Genomic DNA, 19,149 nt, shown 5'->3' with positions numbered 1-19,149 from the left:
CTTGATTATTAATGTGCGTTTTATTTACAATGAACCTTCCATTTCTTTTATCCACGAGCAATTATAAGAACTGTAGCGTGTCTTAATTGCAATCATCTTTATCTAAATGATGTTCAGTGTAACAACGGGGCCTCTAATGTCGCTAATAAATCAGATTATTATTTGCTTCTTGCAGGCATTGATCTACCCTGTGTGCAAAGGGTTTTCGGTTGCGGCTTGTCGCCGATCACAGTCGCAGCTTGGCCACGAAAACAAAAAAAAGGAAAAAACCCTCTGCCACCCCGGTAGCATTAATCGCGATTCAAAACTGTTTAATTTTAGAATTCATCAAACCGCATACCGTGAGTTTTGTACAGAAGAGTTGCAACGTGACTATAAAGCGAACTAATAACTTGAACTCACCTGTTAAGTAAGAAAAATATCGTTATTACTGACAAGAACATTAAAATCTTCGGGTGCAGTAGGATTCTCAGGATGATACCCAGAAAAGACCACATCTTAGGCAGATTCAGCATGTCGCTAGTGGAGAGATCACTTGTCTCAGAGCATATTATAGCAAGCGGGCAGGAAATACACTGTCCAAAAGAACTGAAGGTACTTATAATCCACAACCTTTGACAAGTCAGAACACAGAAGTGGAACAACAAAGAATATGTCTGGTCAAGTCAAATAATCTCTTAAGCTTGATTCGGCTTCCGGTCACGAGCTGAATCTTTTGGATTATTGTTTTGTGCATGTATATCGTGTGTGCCTGATTTTTCCAGAGTGTTTTGTTATTTTCCTTAGTGGTTAGCATGCTCTCTACATCTAATGGAATTTTCTTTTCTGCATAGCCTGACACACATTAGTATTTGATCCTCATCGCCCGAGACAAGACCACAATCAGTCTGCATTTAGATATCTGCTTTGTACATGTAGGCACCTGTGCAGTTCCAGCCATTAGTGGTCATTATAATGTCATTATATCGTGTACCAAACTTACAATTGTAAGACGGCCAAAACGGTCGACGTAGTTACGACAGATACGAGTGTACGCTTTACGAGTTTATTGACAAACAGCGAAGACAATAACAAATAAACGGGAACGAGTAACACTGAAATACAATAAACAAGCTAAAATAAGCCTAATGCTAATAAAGAGTAAAACAAGCTAACTTAGCTAAGAAATAACAAAGTAATTTGGTGTAAATAACAAGACAATTGCAATAGGAAGATTGCATGACAAAAATAAAGAAACAGGAAACTGTGTGACAAAAACTGTCAACAGTTGTTGAGTATTACATGAAATGCAAAACTAAAAAGGTTCAAGTTACAGGATTACACAATAGTGCTAAGCTGTGTACAAGCCAGTCACACAAGTAATTAGAGTGATAAAAACAGGCTACAAAACGTATAAAGGAACAGAAATGAATTTGGATTTGTGCAAGCAATCACAAGTAATCAACAAGGATATGTGGTAAGCGAAAAATACAATATTTACTTGCAAAAACTATAAAACAAAGGAACAGAGATAAAGCTACATGCTGTGCTGACTAAAGGTCAAGAAAACTAAAGGAATAATACTACACAAAAACACAAAACTAGTAAAGGCAACTAAAAGCGACTGCTAACTGAACTAATGAAATAAAAGAAACGAACTAACCAAAAGCCTGAAAGAAAAGTACAAATAAAACGAAATAATGCACTACATACCAAGGGTTATTGAGAATATAGCATTCGAACTAAACCAGTGCTTGACTTGAGAACTTGAGTATAGCTCAGAATAAACCAACTGAATCAACTGAATTTACTGAACAAATGGTTGCCAATTTATAATAGATTTGAGGAAACTGTAGGAATAACTCTAAACCAAATAAGGCTAGGGAGTGTATTTGTTGCCCACGAATACAGGATTTACCTAAGGGAACTAGGAGGTAACTTCTGCTACACAACAGGATTCAGCTAAGAGAAGTGTGTGGGAATGAATCACCAACACATACCAAAATAAGGTGTGTAAGGAAACCAAACTAATGTAGGAAAATAACCCAAATAGTAAGAAGAAAAATAACACAACACTAATAAAAAAAGTTTGAGAATTAGAACTGAAAATGAGCTAAAGTGACCTTGTCACACAATGTTTTCATTTTGTCTCTGCCAAAGGTCATGTTCGATGATGAACGTATGTAAGACGCATTTACAAACTGAAATATCTGTAAATCAATTCGTAAGTCGTCAAGACTCCAACGAATGAGGAGGCTAAAAATCATTTTCTAAAACCCAAAACTAAGGAGCCACTAAAGTTTGTATCCTCATCAGGCATAAGAGGCGGTAAATTTATATCTGTTTACAATTTTACAGCTCAATACCGTGCTTCGTTTGGAAACTGGCGCATTTTGAATTTCAGAGTTATGGCAGTGTGTGACAAAAGGATACCATCGCGTTTGTCGGAAAATATATGCTCATCTCATGATTTTCAGCCTTTCAGAGAAGTTAAAGCATTGGGAAAAGAGTTTATGTAAATGTTTTGTTGTTCAGTACAGATAATCAGTCGTCTAGATAGCAATATTGGTGTACCATTGAGATACACAACATTTATTTATTTATTTTGTCTTCTTTGCTCGACAGTCATTTGGCGCTAAACGACTGCATCGATCAGCACCCTCTAAGGGAAAGCTCAAGTCGGATTTATTGATGGCAAGATTCGTCAAGCGAAGTAAGCACATGCTCTGCAAATGCAAGCGCGGCCTGGAGCGATGACAGTCACACAACATGAGGCGCTTTTCCACGCGTAGGCTACAATCATACAACGTTTCTAGGACAGAAAGAGATTAATTAAATCGTATTAACTTTCAAAGCTTTTTTTTTTGGCGATATCACAATTGGCCAAGTTAATTTTAAAATACCACGTTGAAAACATAAAAATAGAATAATGAATTCCCGGGGGTACTCTAAGAAAAGTTTGGGTGGAGGGGTGCGGCCCGCTTCCCAAAACCCTTACCCTATTTATGACCAAAATCTGCGTCATTCCCTACCCTATTTACGACCCGACTTAATATTCGATACAATATTTATGACCTGACCATTAAATCAAAACCCTGTTTCAGACCTGCGCTATAATACGTTCCCTAGTTCAGACCAATGTTAAATTACCGTGGACATAATTTGTGGAGGGCTTTTGTTAATTTTCGTTTCGATAATGGTGAAAAAGTGGCATCTTAAAAACATACCGATATCAAGGCTAGAGTGCAAAAACCATACCCTATTAATGACCAAAATGGCCAAAATAGGCTAAAATCGATACCCTATTTATGACCAAAACGGATGAAAAACCATACTCTTTGGGGCCGCACATACCTAGATAGCTCATAGTACCCCCTCCGGGAATGAGTTAAAGCATTCGACAAGAAGGATTAAAAGTATTTTTAATCCTCCATACTGGAATGCAACCATTTCGAACTCAACTTGTGAATAACAACTTTGACATTTTAGTGTTAAAAAATCATTTTCATTCCTGAGAATAAGAATGACGCTTGATGCATCGAAACGTCGTTTAACAATACTTTTAATCTTCCTTGAAAAATAGAAAATGCCCAACAATTTAAGTTCAAGTTTTTTGATCCCCTTCTCCGTAAAAACTATGAACTGAAGATCAACAGAACAACGACAAAAAAAGAACCGATGATTAAGATTGGGAAACTGTAACATGGGTAAAAAAAGGACTTGTTTCATGCTGCGACACCTAAGACAGAACAGAAAAAAACGAATGCTACAGCGATTTTGGCACGCGAAATGATCTACTCCGCTTAATAATCGTTACGAAAGTAATAAATTCAGAAACAAGGAAAATATGGAAAATATGGCTCATCCGGCAGGACAAAATTAACGTGCCCCGTGGTTATACGGGTACCTCGATAATAAAAATTGTTCAATCGGGGAAATAACTGGTATTCAGTAATTTCAAGGTTGACATGCAGCGACAAATATGACTTGCCTATTATAGTTTCATTATTTGTTGATTTTTTGGCTTTGATTCCTGTAATCGCATCAGCTTTTATTATCAGTTACTTGGTTGACGTCCAACGTTTGCGGCTTAACTATTGTTAGTTAGACAAAACATGCTTTAGCTTTTGACCCTAAAGCCCAATTATCTGAGGCAATCTGCCAAGCTACTTGAAAGCAGGGTTGAACTGGTCTGTGTCACGTGAGGGCAAAGGAACTTTTTCGCTTTCCTTCGTTCAAAAATATTCCTTGACGATACCTGAACAAATATGGTGAACACAGTTTTCTTTTAGTAAAAATTCATTAACAAAAGGTCACCGTGGTTTAATTTCTTTAACTACCATTTGTCTGCTTTAGTAGTTTGGTTAATAAGATGAATACAGCAGTTCCATATTTCGTGGCCTTTTTTATATATTCTTCTAAGCCACAGCGTCAACGAAAAGATGAACGTGTCTGCAAAAAGGTTTACACTGTATATCGTAGAGCGCATTTTATTCTTCAATTCAACGACAACATATATAAGTGCACTACAATATTGATATACTGTCTATATCATTTACATTCAATACAACTAAAGTGACGTGACAGAGGTCTTAAGGTAAGCAATGACACAGATAAATCACCAACCCTGAACAAGACCTAGGCAGTATACACTGAAAAGATCGCGAAATCCTTTCCTTCGTAAAGAGGAAGGAAAAACAAAATAAATGACCCTGTGAACAGGCTCCCGCTGGAAGGAGCTGAAAGGTTCTGACCGCGGCTGCAAAAGTCGAGAAGAAACTGGGTGAGAGTGAAGTGGCCGATAGGGGAATGGGGTGGAATAAATGATGTCAGAATAAACCAACAAGATAACAACTGGGACAGTTACCATGGGATTACTGAAATGGATTAACAACAACTAGCTTAAACTAAGAGCGAAGCTTTTTCAACATGTCTCCATCCTGTAGCTTCTTTATTACTGCAAATTAACATTGCCCACAGGTTGGCTAATTTCCTTACCATCACCGAAGTTTGCAGCGGTTTTCCGGGATCATGAAACGACTAGAAGAAGATGTATGAGTATTCCTTTGTTCCCTCATGATTGAAATGCTAAATTATCGTACTCATGAAAGCTTTCGCCAACATACACTTGATGGTACCTTATGGACCTTTCCGGCGCAACGGCGAACATTTTGAATTCTATTGTTTGAAATAGCCATTATGGGATGCTTAGGGGGGCAAATACATACTAATTGACCCCCCTGAGCACCGCACGATAGCTATTTGAAACAACAGAGTTCAAAATGGCTGCCGTATCGCCGAAAGGGTCCATTATAGTCTTAGGTGCCTGGAGAGAGCATAAAATCAAACTCTTGGATGTAAACGAAAACAAAGGTGTGGCTGACTAAGGCCCTTTCCTCTTCGTAGTTTACATTAAGTAGACAGTCTCGGTGCCATGTTAGAATTGTTATATATCAAACGCGGGCTTCATAAGAAAAAGGCCAGTCTGCCCTGTCAGAACCGTTGTACTCGAAGTTAAATATTCTACACCACAAAGTAACCATATTGCGCGCCCTCCACGAGTCAAATTACTTGACCGTCTGTGAGTTCTATCTGTTTAGTTTTCCTTCCACTCATGGATCACAAGAAAAACCACAATCTCATACACTTGATTTAAACTTAACAGCTCAATTCGTTTAATTAAATTAATTATCTAATAGACCAGTTTACAGTTGTCTGCTCAGTGACCTAGCCATTGGATGGCAGCGAGGCTGGAGTTGACCTTGTTTTGATACAGACCTCACTGCTTTTGTCATGTAAATACACCTAGTTAGCATCAGAACAACTTGTTTTACACAACAAAAGCAGTGAGGTCTGTATCAAAACAAGGTCAACTCCAGCCTCGCTGCCATCCAAAGGCCAGGTCACTGGGCAGACAACTCTAAAATGGTCTATTCTTATACCTGATAACACCCATTTTACCGGATCATAATCTCTTGCCTTTTGCGCAATACTTGACTAACACAGCGTTTCGTATTGCATTGGGAAAGTCGCTAGAGGTGCTCAGAGTTTAAAGCCAACGTATAAACTACTTAACTACATATTTAAAAGAAAGAACATGTATATATGTACAAGTAAACAACTGAGACAACTACATATATTGACCTCGCTTTGCAATGTTGCTAAAACTTAAAGTTACAAGTACGTGTACCAGCACCGAATAGCTGCAGCTTTACTTAAAAGGCATTTAATTTACATAAAAAGTTAGATGGTGTACAGGTAATCAACTCAGAAAACTACATCCATTGACCTCGCTTTGCGCGATTTTTTTTTTAAACTTAAGATGCCATGCATGATCACCGGAAAGCCCTCAGCCTTAGTCCATCCATTACTTTTCCGGATGATGTGGTCTATAAAGGGGGGTTATACTTATTGACAATGAACAAAGCCTGTGGGTCTGGATAATGAGGATCTTCCATTGTTACTAGCGTTGTATTCTTATTGCCGTCAGTTCCCAAATACAGCGTGGTACAGGGTTTGCTTTTGAACATTGTGTGGCCCCAGTAATAGTCGGGTACAAAAATGGAACCGCTTGTTGGAGTCGACTAAAATGAAAGAAAAAACGACAACAAAAATATTACAAGCTTAATTAGTCAGAGGTCAGCACCCATGAAACATGAAAAGAGCAAAATACTGAATAAGGATAAAAAAGGAAATAAAAGTTCTAACCCCAGACATGTCAAAATCGTGTACTATCCATGTCCTGCATGTCATATGCATCTTTATTGTAAAACGAATGAATTGTCAGAAGAAATTTGGTCTTTTGGTCTTTCTTAAAATTAAGGCCTTCAAGTAAATTCTATAAACGTTTTCAAGATCGGTTAAGGTGCACGGAAGAAACGTTATCGGTACTAACTTCACTAAAAAATCTTGGGAGTTGTGACGCCTGAAACTTTATCACACTGGGGGAAGAGGTGCATGGAGCAAGCCAGATTACAGTATCCTGGTTCAATAGTAGAACAACAAGACTTTTCCTAATCCTCGTCGCCTCAAGTGAAACGACTTTTTTTAAATTATAATTACTTACGCTGACAATGACTTTTTGACCTTCCCCCTTTGAAGTTATGTAGAGGTATTTGTCTTTTGGCCCGTCACCATTGTACACTAAGTAAAACTAATTATTCCCTACCGAGTCTGCTTGTATCATCGCTGAAAGAAAACACATTTATTACGTACCATACTTATTTATTTGTTAGTGTTCCAAGTTTAGGACATAATTTAGCTGTCGCTGGAAGTAAATCACGGGCCGGGTTGCAGACTAGCGAGAGTGTTGATTTCAGCGTTTGTCACTTTTCCGTGAATTTTTCTGATTGTACTGTTTGTCCTTCAGTTTAGAGCTTGAGTAATCTCACAAAACACAAAACACTATAATAAACGCTAGCCATCCTTCAGGTATTGCGTTTACCAGCCTTCGGACAACGCGGCCCAGAAAGATTAGAATTACGTAAGGGTACTGGTGTAGAAGCCGCAACTAATGTTAGACTAATTCAAGAGTGAAAGAATGTGAAAGAAAGAAGGTGTCCTTTTTTAAAACTTCTAAAGATACTGCGTGCAACCCCCGTGAGCTATTCCAGCAGTGTCACACAGAGTAAGTACCCAGAGTGGTTATTATTGATGCCATCAGGACCCAGGCTCCCTTGTCTCGGCTTCTCATTAAAAAAAAATAATAAAATAAAATAAATAATAATAATAATAATAACAATAATAATAATAATTATCGAACTCTTACTCACTATCGTGGCTATCAATGCCACCATTGCAAGTTACTTTCTTGTCAGTAGGCCAGATCGGTTTATGTTAATGCTACCTGGTCTCAGCTCCTTTCTCGCAGCTTCTCACAGCAAAATTGAATGTTTCAAAAAATTTACTCACTATCGCTGCTAGAAAAGCCACCACTGCAAGTTACTTGCTGGCCAACTTTCTGCATCAAGCCGTTGCTGACAGGGTTCCAGAAGCGATAAGGAACATCTTTCTTGATGGTGTGAGGTTTCAAATCCGGAGGAGTTGGTCCCTGTGATCCCGTTATCGGATACCAAGGAATCACAACGTGACATGGATGGATATGAGAACAGCCAGCCTCTGCATGGCAGTTGCTGTATACCTGCAATTTCACAAGTATATGACACAAAGCATCGTATTTCAAAGCCTCTTCAAAGCACTTAGAGGGATTTTCTAAGATCTTTTACGGTAAAAGTTTTTTTAAGCTGTAACGTGTTTTCCTTAAATCCATTGTAGATTGTGTTCCGCAATTTTAACCCCACATCTGATCTAACAGTAGCCTAAGGCCAGCTTTTAGTTCTCTGTAGATAGCTCTCTCTCTCTCTCTCTCTCTCTCTCTCTCTCTCTCTCTGTTGTTGTTGTTGTTGTTATTGGTTTTGTTGTTGCAATATTCTTCAAATAATCGAATGCCTGAAACAGACTAATCTGATGGAAGTACAAACCAGCCAGTTTTTTCCTAGCGTGGCACATCTAAGAGAGGGTGGTAGGTGTTGTTTGGAAGAAAGTATAACAAAATAGTTTTGCTTTTAATAGATAGCCCTCGGTTTGCTCGCAACAAAAAGGCACATTTTGTAATGGTTTTGACATCATCAAACGTCATCAAATTGCTACTCTGGATCTTGCCCTTCATTAAGTCAGCAAATAGTGCAAACTGATGAAGATTTAGCACACGATGATGAACGAATCTTCAAACGGCACTAACTTGCACGCGAAGACTTGACAAAAATAAGAATTCAGTCAAAAAGCCTAAATTTGGCTGTATCTCAATGTCAAATGACAAATTTTCAGTTTCACTCTCTGTTTCAGCTTCACAGCGTAAATCCTCTGTAGAAAACTCTGCAAGACGAGGGGCTGGCACCGTACAGTCGAACTGGCTAACCCTCTGACGTACCGGCAAACTCGTACCCACCGTAATACAAGGGGGGATGGAACTCTTCCCCTGGGATTTCGTTCTCTGATTAAGGCACAGCGGAATAAATATACACTGAATAAATAGCCCTGTGCATGTTCTACAGGATGACACCATTTGGTTGATTATGACGTCATATGACGTCAAATGACAGCATTTGACCCGCCAGCTTGCATTTTACTATTTTCTTAAAACATTCAGGAAATAACGGGGGGGGGAATAAAAAAAAATCGATCCTAATTGCAAATGGAATTTAAACATTCATGAATTTCTGCAATTTGATGAAAAAAAAACTGCGAAAAATAAAAAATTATGTCAAAAAAAGTTGATTCTTAATAAGACCTACATGAAATTTGCGGTTACCATGGCAACATAAAAAATCATGGACACACAATTGACATATCAAAATATTTGCGGAGAGCGAATGAACAGCTACTGGAAGTTTCAGCCTCTCAAAGTAAAACTTTGAAAAAACCTTCTGGGGAGGGCTGGCATTCACTCCCACTCCTCCCCCCCCCCTCCCCCTCGCACACCCTCTTTGTACGTCTGATGGTTAAAACGTCCTCATGCATTATCAGTTGTATCGTAAATGAGTCTGCTCTCAACAGAGTCCCGACAGTGTCGCCAAATAACTCACCTGTTTTTCTTTTGTAACAACAGTTATCGCCTTTATTTGGGCATTTTCCTCTAGTTGTTGGTCGTTTCCAAGGTCTACGTAATCTTTACAGGTTTTATCAAGTACTTGGAATTTGACATTCGCTAGTGAGATATCACCTGAACACATCAGAGAACTCCGAGAGGAAAAGTGAACGTAATTCCTTGACTTCTACGCCTTTCTCGTAGCTCATGATGCGCTTGGAGTCACCGAAAGTCACATGCACCTTCCTTGATTTCTTGGACGCCATCATCAAATGCCGTTACTCTGTAAAATAAGTACGGGGAATTTGACACTTTGGTGGAATGTATTTCACTGACCTTCCTAGGTTTAAAACAGGAAATTTCACAAAAGGCAATATTACTAAGGTAATAAAAACGCACAAAACTCTGTGATCTGGCTGGTTAAAGATTACTCTCACCAGACAAATTTCACGCCAGATGAACGACGATAAGGTCACAAAAATATTATTCATTCTGCTATCCCATTAACGGTTTATAATCTCTTTTTTTTTTCTTTTACTGAATTCCATTTTCTGGGGAAAGACGCCAGCCATAATTACATCAGTCTAAATAAACCACTCCCCCCTTCATCCTCTATCCAGCAATCTCTTTCCTTTCCTCAAACGTCATAGCTGAATTGACTGACAGACAGCTGGGGAATTAGAAGTACTGGAGATAATTATTCGATCGTTCGTTTCTTTTCGTATTTCCTATCTTTCCAAGAAGCTTAGAAACTTCCGCTTACCTACAAGTTACAATTAAACGACAACTCTACCAACATTAAGTAACATGCTATTGCTTAGGCGTGTTTAAAACACGAAATGGCACTTCGATTACATATTTTCGGTTAAAGTTCATCTGTTCTATTTTTAATTTGACTAGGCGCAGCACAGGAAGTTTTAAGGTCATGGCTACTGAAGCAGAACAGCTTAAGATTAGCAGTGGCTAGCACGACATGAGTTCAAGTATATCACTTGATAAAGTCTGAAATATACATGAAAATCCAGTAGATTAACATAACTTTTACTACAGTTTAAATATATTTGAGACACGTTTGTATTCTTCTTTGCTAGTTTCTCTTAGGTTCTGTTTTTCTTTTCTCGCTCTCTCTCTCTCTCTCTCTATGTTTTTTTTCTTTTTTTTTTTTTTTTTTTTTTTTTGCTGTTCTTTTTTTTTGTACCATCCAATTATTGCGTAATCTTTTCCTTGTTTTATCTGCCAATTAAGAGCGAATGCCTATAAAAATGGACCTAAATCGCCTATCAACGGCACAAGTCGAAAAATTGATTTCCCTTGTATTTCGTCCGTAGATAGGTCCTAGTAAGAATAGAAACGGATCATAGTTAGTTCCTGCTAATACAGCTTTCTTTGGTAGAAATATGCCAAAAACGATTTCGACCCGATTGGGCTCAAAATCTACTTCCGGTTTTCCTGAATTTTCCGAATATTTGATTGCTTCGCGCTCCGCAGAACAGCTACTTGAGAATCTTTCAATGGATTTTATATTCAGTTCAGGTCTTCATGGTATGACTGAGCGAAAAATAAAATAAATCAAAGTTAGTTTTGAGCCCGAAAAGAGATCAAACTGACACGCAAAATTTTACTGTATGTCGCAAGAGAATTATTGCATAAAAACATCGCCATATTTTTCTATGGGCTATAACTTTAAATCGCTCGCCCGCCTTGGCCTGTGTTTCTCATAGAGTTTGCCCAAAATCCGCCGTTGGAATGTAAACAATTGCGTGACGCGGATAGCCACTCTCGATTAAATATTCGTTTCCAGCAATCCGATGAAAGCAATTTTTGAAACGTTGTTTGGATAAAATAATGGAATTTTTTTGTTTGTTTGTTTGTTTTTTGTTTAAGTTAGTATATATACATATATAGATTTTTTTATTTGCATTGCAACACCCACGACATCCCCGATAAAGAACGTTACTACGGTACTCCGGGAAATGATTTTAACACTTGTTTATTTTATTAATTTCACTGATAACTTACAATACAGTGGCAGTTTTAAAGATAGACTTAACCAATCCTCAATGGTTTATGGCAATTGAATCATTGACAAATAAAGTCAAGTGGAAATACCATAAATTCTATAAACTACTAACTGCGTGACGACATCTCAGCTCTTCTAGCTGTGTAGAAAATTTGTACTACACAATATGCTCAAACTCAGCTAGAAAACGCGGAATTTCTTGAATTGAATTAGCCGAGGAAGAAATTGCGTTTAAGTTTCAATCATACTGGGAAAAAAATCCATCTTTTCTACTTTGGTTGTTTGATCGATTAACTGAAATTTGCAGATCATAACACTGGTAGACAAATAAACATTACAGTGGTCGATCTAGGACTAGGTTTACACTAAAGGAGTTTTTTTGGATTCGTAAAAGTTCCCGAATTCATCAATTTAGAGTATTTGGATTATTAGGAGTTTACAGTGAAAGGTTATTCGGATTCTTAACCGTTTACATACGACGATAACTCCGGGAACATTCGTGATGGAATGGTTAACAAGCAGTTTGTTGCCTCGACAACGAGAAACAAAATGCCTCCGAAAATAAGGCTAGGGGTAGGTTGAGACAGTCTGAAGTTTTCTTTCAACTCGCTGACCACGGTACTGTTGTCAATCATGTCCGGTGCCTCCAGGTATTTATTCTGGTCTTTACTTAATATATAGGACCGTCGAGGTTTTCGATCGTGCCATCGTCGTCATCTGCGCAGTAAAGTATAAATTGGGTTTCTGAGGAATATGGCATTACCCATTATAAAGGTGATTACCTACACCTGAAACAGCACGAGGTAATCACCCAGCGACCGCCATCAAATGGCCATCAATGAGCCTACGACTCGACTACGACTGGATCATGTAATCCGCCATTTCGTTCCACCGCAAACTCAAAAGATCACGGGCGGAAAAATATCCGGATTCGAGAGAAAATCGTTTACACGACAAAACTCTCCGGATTCAAAAGTTTTCGGATTCAAAGTTCCCACTTTAAATTCCGGATTCAAAATCTCCGGAGACACGACCAAACCGGGGAGTTTTTATTTCGGATTCGTCCACTTTTGTGTAAACGGCAAAATCAATCCGGCACTAAAACGTTCCGGATTCATCACGAATCCGGAACAATTTCCTCTAGTGTAAACCTACAATCCTGGCCATAAGTTGTTGGGACACCTCCCCTTTTTGCGCGCTAAAACCCACGATTTTAACTACGTCCTCAACGTTTTAGAACAAAAGATGAATAGAAGCAAGTACAATTGACCCTCCCCCCCCCCCCCCCCCAGCAATGTTGCAAGAAAATGAAACTATTCTGAAGATCGGATGTGGCAAAAAAGGAAAAAGGGAATATAGAAAGTGGTTAGACAGTTGTGTTGGAACCGAACCCGATTGCTGAAAAATCGTTGTTATTGGAATAAGACGTGAATATCTATCTTATCGTCTCTTTAGTTCGAGAATACTGTTCTATAATAATAATAATAACAATACATAATATTTTAAGAGGAAGCCTCCAATCACCATAAGGTGGTTTTCAGGAGGGTCCTACAAGAGGCGAACAAGAGGGTCCTACAGGAGGCGAACAATTCTTGAAACGTGGCTATTCTGAAGCTATTGTCAAGGATTTTTTTGCTTCAAGATTTTTATCAACATTGACAGGGGGGAGGGGAGTAGGCGGGCTTGCGCGGTTTTGGTCTTAAGAGAGGCTGCCTGTGAAGTCATCTGCCGTAACTGTCCCAACACTTTTGACCAGGATTGTAGTCTTATATGAACAGCGAACATCCATCTTGTTTTGTTCGCGGAAGTCGGTCACGGAAGAGCGAATTTCAATGAAATATATATATAATTTGATTAACCATTTAGCCAGAAATAGGTTGGCCACCAAAACAGTTTAGGGTTTAGCCAAACTCTAACCCTAAGTTTTAAGACTGAAGAAAAAAGAAAAAAAGCATTGAGCATTTGAGTTGTTCGAAACAGAAACATTCGCACACAATGAACTATATGTATAGTACGTGCGTAACCTGGAAAGCAATCCGTCCAGCACAGTAATTGTTCAAATTAACAGCTTACCGAGACACGCGCACTGTTGATGCCTCTTATTTATGATTTAAACTTTTAGGATTTGTTTACTTTACTTTTTCCGACTTTTTAGCAGGAGAAAAGGTACTAAATGGGCTGGTACAAATAAAAAGGTTTAACCGAAAATCGATCCGTCGAAATCAACAAATACAAATTTAATCACTGTAGCGTTCCTTCAGATCACGTAAGGCTACAAACCAACAAAATCAACTTGTCATTACGCTTAACAAATGAACTTAGAACGATTTTCTTTCTAGAACTCGTTCTTGTATTTAAAATGATCAAAGAAAGAACGACAGCTTAAAACGACATAGCAATAACACCCGAACTCCAAGTAAATTGCTTTTAATTGGCGTTTTTAATTAACGAAATTTCCAAAGCGATGACTTTCAAAATATTAAAATTAAAAGTGGTCCATTGTGTTTTTTCTTTTTTCACCCAAATGTTCTAAGATAGCCATCTGCGTTACGTTTGTTGGAAACGAATTATGTATTCAGGGTGACCGCCCGCGTCACGCAATTTTTTACATTCTCACGGCGGTTCAGGGAAAAATTTATGAGAAGCACAGGCCAAGGCAGGCAACTTAAAACCATTTGCCCAGAGATGTTTTTTGATTTTCAAACAGGTGGGTGTACAGTTAAACCGTAGAAAGTGTTTTCATGGTATTTAAAGTTATAGCCCACAGAAAAATATGGCGATATTTTAGTGCTATAATTCGTTTGCAACACATCGTAATATTTTGCGTTTCTGTTCGATCTCGTTTCGGGCTCAAAAGAAACCTCGATTTATTTTATTTTTTGCTCAGTCATACCATGAAGACCTGAGCTGAATGTAAAGACCATTGAAAGATTCTCAAGTAGCTGCTGAGCGACGCGCAAAGCAATCAAATTTTCAGAAAATTTAGCATAACAGGAAGTAGATTTTGAGCTCAATCGGGGCGAAATCGTTTTTCGCAAATTTCTCCCCAAAAAAGCTGCATTAGCAGAAACTAACTATGGTCCGTTTGTTTACTAGCTAGGGCCAACCTATGGGCAAAAAATGAGCAAAATCGATTTTCGACTTGTGCCGTTGTTTGGTCCATATTTGGGCACTGGCTCTTAATATTTTTGCATGGCAGATGAATTTATAGCCAATCTTAAATGTAAGTAAACTCTTGACCAATTTTTGTATAGCTAATAGCAAAGTAAATAGGAATGTAAAGTAGGAGTTATAGCCCCAGTTAATTGTACATTTAATTTCGTTATTTGTTCTGTTTGTTTGTTTCCTGTGTAACAGAACGTAATAAATAAATAAGTAACTAAATTAAAAAGGTAAAAAAGTACTGAACGCCTGGAAGAGGCTAGTATTTAATTATAAGTAGAATATTGCACACTTATTAGTGAAAATAACCTGTTGAGTAGGCAATAAAAATAAGGTATAAATTGCATGGGAGTAGTATTGCAAGGATTGTAAATAGTGTACTGTAAATCGAGTATTGCAATGTGAGTGGTGTAAATAACGTAATTTTGTAAAGAAAGTATGTAAGTGTGTATTGAATGCATATAAGTTATCAATTAGAAAAAAAATCATGTTGTAAGCATTCTCTTTGTATTCAGAGTTCAGTCGTCAAATTTCCGAAATTGTGCCAGTCAGTCATTCTAAATTAATCTTTACACCTCTCTCAGGGGTTTCAATAAAAGCCGGTTACCGGCGGTCTACCGCCGCCTGTAGGACCTCTTGCCGCCGTCTGTTTGGATTTCATTAATGAAAATAAAAATGATATTAATAAAAAAAAATAAAAAAAAGCAAATACAGCAACAACGGCGACCACTGAAATGTTTAAATGCTACAAAAAAGCGGGCAAACTAAACGTTCTAAAGAAATAGCGTACATGTTGTTTGTAGCCGCCGATCAGTGTTATCACTGTTCATCTCAGGATACCTAAGACATCTCAATGATTTAATAGTATGATTTAATTTTTCATTATTTTATGATTATTAAATACCTTAATAATGAACCGTGGGAGAATCAATGAAAAGTTGAAAATGAGGTTTGGTTTTGTAAGAATATTAGTAGAGAGAATTTTGTTGTAAAGTTTATCTCATTTCATTTTTTTCTGAAGAGTTAAAAATCAGTTTGTTGTCATGTTGGTACATTTGAATGAGTAGCAGTGAAATTGTACTTGTTTTAAGAAAAGACTTCAAAGAAATTACTGCCTAAGTGGATATCAAGTGTCACTGAGAGATATCTGCCTAGAAAGGTATTCAAAATGCACCTCTTTGCATCAAAAAATTATTAGTTTGTCAAAAAACATCCTGCTTTGTGGTCAATAAAATACCCATCAACAGCACGCTTTTTGATGCCCAGAACGCTGGAAATCGCATTTCCAAGTTTCTAGATTTCAAATTTTTCTGGGGGAGCAAGCCCCCAGACCTCCCTACGAGAAAGGTGCCTTACGGCCCCTTTAGTGGTCACAGCCGCCTATTACACTTTCAGTGGCCGCTTATAACTAATGTCATTGAAACCCCTGCCCTCTAGAGCATCCCTGTTAACTTAGACAGTGCACTCTTGCCAGGGCCATTTTATCGATTCCCTACTACCGTTCTATTTCCGTCTCCTTTGAGTTCAAAGGTCTCTTGAATTGTTTCAGTTTTTTCAAATGGAAACTTTCTGATCCGTGCTCGTACTTTTCTGCGTTTTATCTTTTGTGATCTCGATAGCGTTCACTTTTATGTGAAATTCTTTTCTCTTTTTTCCTATTCATACGAAACATGTTCTTTTTCATAAACAAAAAATGTTGCAGTATGTTCTGTATGTTTGTGTTGTTTTGTTTATTTATGATGTTACCCTTATCGTGCATGTGCAAAATTGAATACTGGCTTATACACGCGAGACTAACTTGTTAGAGATATCCATTAAACTGAGTGAGCATCCTATGGGAAAGTAGTTCGATCACTTGACCAATAGCCTATAGTCTCTTGACTTGACTGTTGTATTTTCCATGAATACCTTAGGAAAACAAGCTATTCGGTAAAAGACTTATTAATTAAGGTTTACCACTAGTTCTAGAAACATCTCATTTAATAAACAATGTATGATATTTCCTGGACAGTATTTTTGTGTTCGATTCACTATAATATTGATATCTGACATCCAGTCTAAAGAACGATAAAGAATAGCTTGTATGGGAGAGAAAGTTACTCAGCAGCTGATGTAATCAATCATAAAATTGGGTTAAAAATTCTCCACGCGAAAGACTTTAGTCTCAAAATTTAAGGTGTCTCGATACAGATGATTCTGGAACACACCAAGCATTTTCAATCGGCTTCATTTTTATATGAAAGGTCTTCCGCGTAGCTTTAGACTCGTTTTGAAACAGAGACACAAGGTAACTCGGAAATGGCCTGTTGTATATTGTGTGACTGCCGAATTGTTGGCATAACTTATTTTAAGTCAAACTCCTGTACAAATATGTTTTAAAATCTGCACTAGTTTATTTTCCTCTGTTTGCCACTTACGTCGGTATATATTCTATCGCGTGTGACATTTGGAAAATTATTTGTATGGCTTTGGGGATCACCTAGGCTCAGTCTCCAGCCGTGGGTGTTTCGGTGCGCCCTGGATTCTCTCCGCGTGGAGAGGATCGCGTTAGCGCACCGGCCGAAACACCCACGGCCAGGGACTGAGCCTAAGAATCACCAGAATATCTTGTTACTTTGCATCTCAGAGACAAGAAGTAGATGCATCCCAAAGGAAAGTGGCTGGGGTTACAATTCATTCATTCAAGTTGAAAATCATTGCAAGCACTGATTATATTTATTGTTCTTAAAAACTGTAAAAGTGCCAGTTACGTTTATGTTGAGTTTGCGTCTTATTTCTTGTTAAGCTACGGTGGCCGGAAAAAAGGGTATTTACAAATAGTAATCTCTTATGTAATGTTAACACGACCACGCCCACAAAAAGTGATTTTGCTACATTGTTGTGGTCACTTTCAACAATAACCCCCTTCACTTTCATATGGAAGTTCCCAAGGGGTCTTATAGCTCTTATAAAGTCAAGGATTGTTTGGGATTACAAACGCTCTCAGTTGAATCCTGTCCCCGGGTGGGTTAAGATTCGTAGCATTATCTTTACCACAAAACAGCTTCTTAAAGAAGGCTCGGAAATCCTTCATCTGTACCACGTATATGATAAAATTAATTACGCCGTTTGAATAAAGCAGCCCAGCGCTAAGATACCTTGTTATAAAATCTGTCTTAAAATCAAGAGAAGGCTTAACCAACATAACATAGGTTGCATAATAAAGCAACGCTGAATATGGAATGATGAAAGCAAACGTCATAGCGACAAGAAGATATGTTCCACGGAGTTTAGTTGCTATCAAGTTGGCCCTGATGGCGTTGTTCCTCTGAACATCTATTCTTTTTCTCTGTTTTGTCCATAAAGTTTTTGCAACGGAAATATTAAGATAAGTTAAAATAACACTCGGTATAAGGTGCTGTACTAAGGCATAACATACGGTTATTATTCTAAAAGGTAGATAGCTGTTATCGTATTTACAAATTACTGTATAATGTGTATCGTTAAGATTATATCTTATCCCGTTGAACGTTGCTGTTGGCCCTAAAACGACAATAAAACCTACAAGCCATGCGGTATAAACAAGCTTGCGAACAGTAGAGACACTGAACGAGAGGGGAACGGCACGAGTTGCCAAATACCTCTCCAAGCTTATTATTATTAAATTATTCATCGTTATTGAAGGTAGCAGTATGCCGATAAATCGAACAATTCTGCATGCCCAGTCATGTTGGAACACATCGACCATAATCTGAATACATATCAAGGGAAGTGAAATTATATTACTCAGTATATCTGACAGAGCTAAGCTCTTGATGTAAAAGTTGAAATTTCGCAGAAATGGAGTGTACTGCATATAAGAGACGACCTTTTTCTTAAACGATATAAAGTAATAAATTAGAACGTTGCCTACAAATCCTACTGCACCAACAGACGCAAAAACTAAGACAAGAGCGAGTTTAGTGGTGAAGCCTGCTGGTGTGAACACGTAGACTGCAGTTTTCATTTCTGTGGTGTTGACGATAGCAGAGTGATTACTGACAGAGAGGTTGGACTTCATCTGCGAAATACAAATATACTATGCTTAAAAATAATTCTTGCAAAAGTTATTGCATTGCCCACCAAAATAACTCATGCACAACCTGCAAAAAGGGAAAAAAATTTCATCCCCCAAAAAATTGTTCAGCACCCCTACCCATCACCACCGTCAAAAAAAAAAAATGATCCCTCCCTGACAATCAACCAGATGAACAATAAAAATAATAATAGACATACGGAGAAGCAAACGCATTTTTAAATGAAGAAAAATAAAATTCTTCCAGTGTCTAACTACAAAAAGTCGTTACGCCTGTTAACCTTTGTTTTCTCTAAAGGGGCTCAGTCATAGTAGTTTGTGTTATTTTAAAAACATTCAAAATTACCT

General features: G+C 37.9%; 2 protein-coding genes and 1 long non-coding RNA gene across 5 annotated transcripts in view; 1 reads left to right on the top strand and 2 right to left on the bottom strand.

The window, feature by feature from the left end:
* The window catches only part of LOC110061969 (uncharacterized), an 8,789-nt gene extending 6,858 nt beyond the window's left edge, over window positions 1-1,931 (bottom strand). The window contains exons 1-2 of one of the 3 annotated variants that reach the window (XM_089286074.1): window positions 1,693-1,931; window positions 403-612 (exon numbers count right to left, since the gene is read on the bottom strand). In XM_089286074.1, coding sequence (XP_089142200.1) covers window positions 403-515 — 113 coding nt within the window. In that variant the 5' untranslated portion in view covers window positions 516-612; window positions 1,693-1,931. Of the gene's footprint in view, window positions 1-402; window positions 613-982; window positions 1,002-1,692 lie in introns of those variants that run through there. The other 2 variants (XM_089286077.1, XM_089286081.1) reach the window with 2 other exon arrangements.
* Window positions 1,087-3,654, top strand: LOC149117780 (uncharacterized). Its single transcript, XR_016206283.1, has 2 exons — window positions 1,087-1,456; window positions 2,605-3,654. It is a non-coding gene; the product is annotated as an uncharacterized LOC149117780 (long non-coding RNA).
* A 13,462-nt stretch (window positions 3,655-17,116) lies between these two features.
* On the bottom strand, window positions 17,117-18,795 carry LOC149117779 (allatostatin-A receptor-like). Its single transcript, XM_089286066.1, has one exon. The coding sequence runs from the start codon at window positions 18,784-18,786 to the stop codon at window positions 17,701-17,703; it is 1,086 nt and encodes a 361-aa protein (XP_089142192.1). The 5' UTR covers window positions 18,787-18,795; the 3' UTR covers window positions 17,117-17,700.
* Window positions 18,796-19,149: the final 354 nt, after the last annotated feature.

Source organism: Orbicella faveolata, unplaced genomic scaffold (genome assembly GCF_042242905.1).
Source record: "Orbicella faveolata isolate gen_17 unplaced genomic scaffold, um_ofav_v1 contig_1, whole genome shotgun sequence".
NCBI classification, from domain to species: domain Eukaryota; kingdom Metazoa; phylum Cnidaria; class Anthozoa; order Scleractinia; family Merulinidae; genus Orbicella; species Orbicella faveolata.
Note: the sequence above shows the minus strand (reverse complement) of the source record. Positions and strands in the feature narration are given on the sequence as shown.

What these genes read in the sequence shown, in the direction of transcription:
- LOC149117779 (XM_089286066.1), bottom strand. Translation starts at nt 18,786, where the DNA reads ATGAAGTCCAACCTCTCTGTCAGTAATCACTCTGCTATCGTCAACACC.